General features: G+C 70.4%; 1 protein-coding gene across 1 annotated transcript; it reads right to left on the reverse strand.

The window, feature by feature from the left end:
- Positions 1-804: 804 nt before the first annotated feature.
- Positions 805-6,450, reverse strand: LOC112959024 (cysteine sulfinic acid decarboxylase-like). The gene is made up of 15 exons (XM_026052968.1): positions 6,328-6,450; positions 5,978-6,128; positions 5,763-5,889; positions 5,045-5,135; positions 4,814-4,920; positions 4,616-4,731; positions 4,438-4,517; positions 4,303-4,357; positions 4,094-4,210; positions 3,412-3,476; positions 3,213-3,294; positions 2,325-2,524; positions 2,174-2,225; positions 1,983-2,072; positions 805-1,089 (listed from the first exon to the last, which is right to left on the reverse strand). The coding sequence occupies exons 2-15, from the start codon at positions 6,101-6,103 to the stop codon at positions 916-918; spliced, it is 1,482 nt and encodes a 493-aa protein (XP_025908753.1). The 5' UTR covers positions 6,104-6,128; positions 6,328-6,450; the 3' UTR covers positions 805-915.
- Between the last annotated feature and the right edge of the window lie 1,026 nt (positions 6,451-7,476).

The raw sequence follows: 7,476 nt of genomic DNA on the forward strand, positions 1-7,476 counted from the left end.
TGGAGCGCTTCCAGCTGCCCGGAGCGCGCGGCCGGAGCAGCCCCGCGCCCGGCGGGACCGGGGCCACCGAGGGACCCTGCGGGACCGGGGCCACCCAGGGACCCTGTGTGATGGGGGCCACCCAGGGACCCTGCGGGACCGGGGCCACCCAGGGACCCTGCGGCTGCGGGGACGGGGCGGGCGGCCCCGGGGGGGTCTCTGCGGCCGCAGGGAGCGAGCGGCGCCTCACGGAGCGGGAGCTCATGCAGGTGGCCCGGCTGCTGGGCAAGGAGTGGCACGAGGTGGCCATCGGGTGCCTGGGGCTGGAGAAGCGGCTCCTGGAGCAGATCCGCGAGGACAACCCCGGCAACGTGGTGCTGCAGGTCTTCGAGGGGCTGCGCGAGTGGCAGCGGCGGCAGCGGCCGCGGGCCACGGCCTCGGGGCTGCGCGCCTGCCTGGCCGCGGCCAGCGTGGACCCCGAGCTGCTCGCCCTGCTCCGGAGCATGGGGGGCAGCTGAGGCGCCGCGCCGGGGCTGCCCTCCTCGCCCAGCCTTTGTGCATGGAAAACCCAGCAGTAAAGTCTGTTTTTCCCGACCTTGCAGCCCCTGGGGTGTTCTTTGGGACGGGGCCGGGTCCCACCCTGGCACTGCTCGTCTGCCAGCGGACACGGAACGGCTTTGCTGCCCTTTCCCGGGAATCCCGTCCTGCCCCACGGATGCCACTGCCCCGTGCCAGCGCTTCCCTTGGAGCTACAGAGCCCGGATTCATTCCTGTTTTCACTCTGCGTTTATTGAGGGTTGTTCCCAGGGGGATGGATGCACAGGGAGCTCCGCAGGGATTTAGGCCGGTCAGAGCGCCCTGCAGGAGCAATTCCTGCCGGGATCACGGCGGAGGACGGGCAGGGGCCGCGCACATCCGCCGGGGATCCCGGGCTCCCTACAGATCCCGCCCGAGCCTCTCGATCTCATCCAGGAAGAAATCCAGGTCGGCCCGGGTCACCGCGGGGTTGGTGACCACCTGGCGGAAGAAGTTGACCCTGGCGCCGTGCGGCTGGTAGCCGACCATCATGGAGCCGCTGCGCATCATGCGCTCCTTGATGGCGGGAGCCACCTGTGCGGAGACGGGACCCGATCGGATCCGCACGCGGACACGGGCGACGCGCTGGGATCCGCACGCGGACACGGGCGACGCGCTGGGATCCGCACGTGGATATGGGCGACGCGCTGGGATCCGCACGCGGACAYGGGCGACGCGCTGGGATCCGCACGSGGATATGGGCGACGCGCTGGGATCCGCACACGGACATGGGCGACGCGCTGGGATCCGCACGKGGATATGGGCGACGCGCTGGGATCCGCACGTGGATATGGGCGACGCGCTGGGATCCGCACGCGGACATGGGCGACGCGCTGGGATCCACACGCGGACACGGGTGACGCGCTGGGATCCGTGGGCAGACACGGATGGGACAGGCTGGGATCCAAGGGCGGACACGGACAGGACGCGCTGGGACCCACATGTGGACATGGACGGGACATGCTGGGATCCACACGCGGACATGGGCAACGTGCTAGGATCCGCATGTGGACACGGATGGGACACGCCGGGATCCACACACGGACATGGAGGGGACAGGCTGGGATCCAAGGGCGGACACAGACAGGACAGGCTTGGATCCGCACACGGACAGGGCAACGCACTGGGATCCGCATGTGGACACGGACGGGACATGCTGGGATCCGCATGTGGATACCGACAGGATGCACTGGGACCTGCACACCGACACGGACGGGATGTGCTGGGATCTGGGGCGGATGCACTTGGATTCGCACACAGACACAGACAGGACACGCTGGGATCCGCATGTGGACACAGACGGGACATGCTGGGATCCGCACGCGGATACCGACGGGATGCGCTGGGATCCGCACGCGGATACCGACGGGATGCGCTGGGATCCGCACGCGGACACGGACGGGCCGCGGCGCCCGCGCGGCGCCCACCTTGCCCAGGCGGCTGCAGTAGTCGGCGGAGCCCTCCTGGCCGCGCAGGCTGGGCGGCACGAACCAGAAGCAGAGGTTGACGAACTCGGGCTGCGGGACGAGGCCGCGGCATCACGGCGGGACCTGCCCCGCCGCGCGGTCCCCTCCGACGCCCGGTGCTCGTCCCCGTCCTCCCCGTCCCCAGGCTCTACCTCCAGCACCAGCTGGAAGCCTTCCCTCCTCTTCAGCTCCTCGGCCAGGTACCTGCGGGCGAGGAGGCGCGTGCGAGCGCGGCGCAGCCTCGCTGGGTGCGTACGAGGCACCCGAGAAGCCCCAGGAGGCCGGGGCCGCCCCGGCGCTCACTGCGTGCAGGCGAAGGCGCGATCCACGCGCCGCTCCAGCCCCTCGGTGCCCAGCGCCTTCCAGAGCAGCCAGAGCTTGAGGCAGTCGACCCTGCGGCCGCACTGCACGCTCTTGTCCCCGGTGTCGTAGGACACGTCGTAGAACTTGTCGGGCTGGAAGAGGTACGTGGCGCCGGCGCCGTGGCACCGCTGCAGCAGCCCCTGCGGGAGCCGCGCGTGAGCGCGGCACGGCCCGTGCACCGGCGTCCCGAGCGGGAGAACGGCCACGTCCCGGGATGGAGAACACCCACATCCCAGGCTGGATAACACCCACATCCCAGGCTGGATAACACCCGTGTCCCAGGCTGGATAACACCCGTGTCCCAGGATGGATAACACCCGTGTCCAAGGCTGGATAACACCCGTGTCCCAGGCTGGATAATGCCCGCATCCCCAGGCTGGATAACACCCGTGTCCCAGGCTGGATAACACCCCTGTCCCAGGCTGGATAACACCCGTGTCCCAGGCTGGATAACACCCGTGTCCCAGGATGGATAACGCCTGTGTCCCAGGCTGGATAACACCCGTGTCCCAGGATGGATAACACCCGTGTCCCACGCTGGATAACACCCATGTCCCAGGATGGATAACGCCCATGTCCAAGGCTGGATAACACCCCTGTCCCAGGCTGGATAACACCCGTGTCCAAGGCTGGATAACACCCATGTCCCAGGCTGGATAATGCCCCTGTCCCAGGCTGGATAACACCCATGTCCAAGGCTGGATAACACCCGTGTCCCAGGCTGGATAATGCCCGCATCCCCAGGCTGGATAACACCCCTGTCCCAGGCTGGATAACACCCGTGTCCCAGGCTGGATAATGCCCGCGGGCGGCGAACCCGGCACCTACGGAGCTGTCGCGGAGCAGGAAGGCCGAGCACTGCAAGCCGACCGAGAGCATCTTGTGGGGATTCCAGGCCACGGAATCCGCCCTGCGGGAGAGGGACGAGGCGGGATGGAGTCGGCCGCGTGCGCCGGGGGACATGGAGAGACGGTGTCTCCCGCGGGAGCGGCCGAGGCCGCGCTGGGCGCCACGCGTTGGCACTCGCCTCTCGATGCCGTCCAGGAGGTGCCGGTGCTCCCTGGAGAGCAGGGCGCTGCCGCCCCAGGCCGCCTGCGCCACGGGGACGCCGGGCTCAGCGCAGCCGCGGGACCCCCGGGGCCCCTCGGGGCAACGCGGGGACCCCCCAGGGCCCCTCGGGGCAATGCGGGGACCCCCCAGGGCCCCTCGGGGCAACGTGGGGACCCCCCGGGGCCCCTCAAGGCAATGCAGGGACCCCCCAGGGCCCCTCGGGGCAACGCGGGGATGTCGTGGGGACCCCTGGGGCCCCTCGGGGCAACGTGGGGACCCCCCGAGGCCCCTCAAGGCAATGCAGGGATGTCGTGGGGACCCCCGGGGCCCCTCAAGGCAATGCAGGGATGTCGTGGGGACCCCCGGGGCCCCTCGGGGCAACGTGGGGACCCCCCGGGGCCCCTCTGGGAAACACAGGGACCCCCCAGGGCCCCTCCAGGCAAAGCTGGGACCCCCCCCAGGGCCCCTCCGAGCAATGTGAGGACGTCACAGGGACCCCCGGGGCCTCTCCAGGCAACGCGGTGACCCCCCAAGGCCCCTCCGAGCAATGTGGGGGCATCATGGGGACCCCCTGGGGTCCCTCCGGGCAACACGGGGACCCCCCAAGGCCCCTCTGTGCAACGCGCGGGCGCCGCGGGGACCCCCCGTCCCTCACTCACGTCCACGTGGAGCCAGAGGCCGTGGCGCTGGCACACGTCGGCCACGCGCCGCAGCGGGTCGAAGGCGCCCAGCACCGTGGTGCCGCACGTGGCGTTCACGAAGAAGGGCTCGGAGCCCTGCGGGGACGGGGACGGGGACGGGGACGGGGTGGTGCTGAGGGCCGCCGGCCGCCCGCGGCTCCGCGCCGCCCCTTTCCCAGCCCCTGCACCTCCGCTCGCGCCCTCTCGATCTCCTTCTCCAGCTGCTCCGGGAGCATCTTCCCCCTGGGACAAGGGGCACACGGGGCGGCTGGGCGAGGAGCGGCGCCGGGCCGGCTCCCGCGGGGACCGCGCGGCGCTCCCACCTCTCGTCCGTGCCCACCAGGTAGACGTTGTCAGTGCCGATGCCCAGGAAGGCGGCTCCTTTCTGGATGGAGTAGTGGCTCTGAGCGCGGAGCAGACAGGGATGGGTGAGGGAGCGCTCCGGAGCGCATCCGTCCCTCCCCGCGTCCCAGCGGAGCGGAGCGCGGCGCCGCTCGGTACCTCGCGCGACGTGAAGAGCGCCAAGCGCGGCAGGGCCCAGCTGCCCTCCCGCTTGCTCCGCGGGAAGCGGTGGAACCGGGCCACGTTCATGGCATACATGTTGGACACGGAGCCGCCTGGGGGGGACGGGCCCGCGGGAATGAGCGCCGGCCGGGAGCGGGACGCGGCCGCCCCGGGGCGCCCCGCCGCGCGGCGCACCCGGGGCGAAGATGCCGTCGCCGGCGCTCCAGCCGAGCAGCTCCCGCAGCTTGGCCAGCACGGCCTCCTCCATGAGCACGAACACGGGCGCGATCTCGTACGTGTACCTGGAAGGCACCGTGCGCTCCCCAGAGCCTGGTTTGGAAACGGGACCCCCTCCCTCCCCAATCCCCCCTGTTTATGGCAGCCGGGAGGATCCCCTACGGAGCCCCCGCGGCTCCAGGCGCTCACTGGCTCGTGTTGAGGGTCTCCGTGATCAAGCGTCCCACCAAGGCGTGATGGTCCAAGCCGGAGAAGAGCTGGTTGAAGAAGCGAGGGTGGCCTGGGGAGGGCGGAGCGAGAGGCCTCGGAGCGGCGCCGGAGCCACACGGGACCCGGTCCCGGCTCGGCTCGCACGGGGTCCCGGGGCCGCCGGCGCGGGGTGCCCACCGAGGGCAGCACCGGCCGGGCTCCGGGGGCTCCCCGGACATGGAATGGGGGCTGCAGAGGGGTGGGAGAGGGTAGGGAGGGAGGGGGTGTGTGGGATGGATGGGATGGGATGGGACAGGATGGATGGGATAGGGTCGGAGGGATGGGACAGGGAAGGGTGGGATGGGACAGGACGGGACGGGATGGATAGGATAGGGTGGGATAGATGGGAAGGGATGGATGGGACGGGATGGGATGGATGGCACAAGGTGGGATGGATGGGATGGGATGGGATGGGATGGGATGGGATGGGATGGGATGGGATGGGATGGGATGGGATGAAATGGGATGGGATGGGATGGGATGGAATGGGATGGAATGGGATGGATGGGATAGGATAGGATGTGACGGGATGGGACATGATGGATGGGATAAGATGGGATGGATGGGACAGGGAAGGGTGGGATGGGACGGGACAGGACAGGATGGATGGATGGGATAGGATGGATGGGATGGGTGGGACGGGGCGGGATGGGCGCACCCGTCTTCACGCTGTAGCGCAGCACGTCGCGGCAGCGCTGCAGCAGCCGCTGCCGGGGCTCCCCGCGGCGCCGCAGCTCCAGGTCCAGCAGCTCCCGCAGCTCCCGCGGCTCCTTCCACTCGCAGACCTGCGGGACGGCGCCGGCTCGGGCTCCCGCGGGACACCGGGACACCCACACCGGGGCGCCCCCCCCGGCTCCTGCTCCCGCTGCCCACCTTCTCCGCCGCATCCGTGCCTTTCCTGACGCCTTCCTCCAGCAGGATCCGGAAGGCTTCCTGCAGGAATTCCTCGCCAGCTGCTCTATCCAGGCCGGGATGCTCCAAGCTGCTGCTTTCCGCCATCACAGGCTGCTTGGCATTCCCGGGGCTGTGGAGACCCCCGGAGCAGGCGTCGCTCCACGCGGATCAGGAACATTATCCGCGAGGAAAGGGGTGCGGGGCACCCCAAACACCCCCGTTCGGCAGCAGGATCCAAGGACGGACGGGCCCGGAGCGGATCCGCCAGCGGGGAGACCCCCGGCCCCCCAAACCCCCCGCGGGAAGGGGCTCCCCTGCTCTCATCCCACCTCCAACAAACACTTCTGCTTCCTTTCCCACAGTCTTTCCGTCGTCCTCTGCGCGGAATTCCTCCTGTTGAGAGGCAAACATTCCTGAACGGCGCCTCTCCGAGCCCTGGAAACGCGGGCGAGAGGACAGCGGGGCACAGGCTCCATCCCCCCMSWMYCSCKSTSYCYSKGGSKCYMYMYCCCCCCAATCCCGCTGTCCCGGGGGCTCCGTCTCCCCCAATCCCGCTGTCCCTGGGTATCCCTGAGGCTCTGTCCCCCCAAATCCTGATATCCCGGGGGGCTCCATCCCCCCAAATCCTGATATCCCGGGGGGCTCCATCCCCCCAGTCCCGCTGTCCCGGGGCATCCCTGGGCTCCGCGCTCCCGGCTCGGGCTCCCAGGTTTCCGCGCCGGGCCCTTCCCGGGGTTCCTGCTCCGGGCGCTGTTACCCGCTCCGGGGCCGGTGACGGTGGCGCCGCGCGGGGACAAAGTGCGGCCGGAGTGGCCGGATCCGCAGGGAAAAGGGGCCCTTATCTGCGCCGGGGAGGAGCCGCGGGGAGGACGGGGGGGAAGGGATCCCGGGATCCCCTGGGATCCGTGGGATGCGTGGGGCCCCCACAGCCCATCCGGCTGCTCTGGGATCCGTGGGATCCATGGGATCCGTGGGATCCGTGGGGCCTGCGCTTCCACCCGGACGCTCCGAGTGTCCATGTGCCCCCCTCGCCCCCATCCTGTCCCATGTGAGGTGGCGCAATCCCCAAGGGCAATAACGGGGGGCAGCCCCCCCATAGGGGCAGTAAGGGGCTGGGGATGAGTCCCCCCCGTCCCCATTCAGGGCCGGACATGGGGGGGGCAGCGGCCCCCCCATAGGGGCAGTAATGGGCTGTGGGGGTCGCCCCCTCCCCGGGGCAACAACGGGCTGGGGCGGGGGGAAAGGGAGCCACCCCCCCGGGGGCAACAACAAGGCGGAACCTTTCCGCGAGGCACTAACGCGCAGGGGGGAGGCGTTAGGGCGCGGACGCTTCCGTCGCCACTCGTCGCCGTCGCCCAGGCAACCGCCGCCCGGTCCCAAGATGGCGCCAGCGCGCGTGCGCGGGGCGCGGCTTCCACCACCCCGCCGGAAGCGGGAAGGCGAGGCCGGCGGGGGAAGGGGCGGGGCTGCCGCTTCCG

Source organism: Nothoprocta perdicaria, unplaced genomic scaffold, assembly GCF_003342845.1.
Source record: "Nothoprocta perdicaria isolate Ctin4 unplaced genomic scaffold, notPer1 scaffold_940, whole genome shotgun sequence".
NCBI lineage: Eukaryota > Metazoa > Chordata > Aves > Tinamiformes > Tinamidae > Nothoprocta > Nothoprocta perdicaria.

Bases quoted from the DNA above. Each gene is read 5' to 3' on its own strand.
- LOC112959024 (XM_026052968.1), bottom strand. From the start codon at position 6,103: ATGGCGGAAAGCAGCAGCTTGGAGCATCCCGGCCTGGATAGAGCAGCT. The intron at 4,358-4,437 runs GTGGGAGCGCCG...CCCTTGTCCCAG, and splicing joins CTGGTGGGCACGGACGAGAG to GGGGAAGATGCTCCCGGAGC. The intron at 2,525-3,212 runs GTAGGTGCCGGG...CGGCTCCCGCAG, and splicing joins TCCTGCTCCGCGACAGCTCC to GGGCTGCTGCAGCGGTGCCA.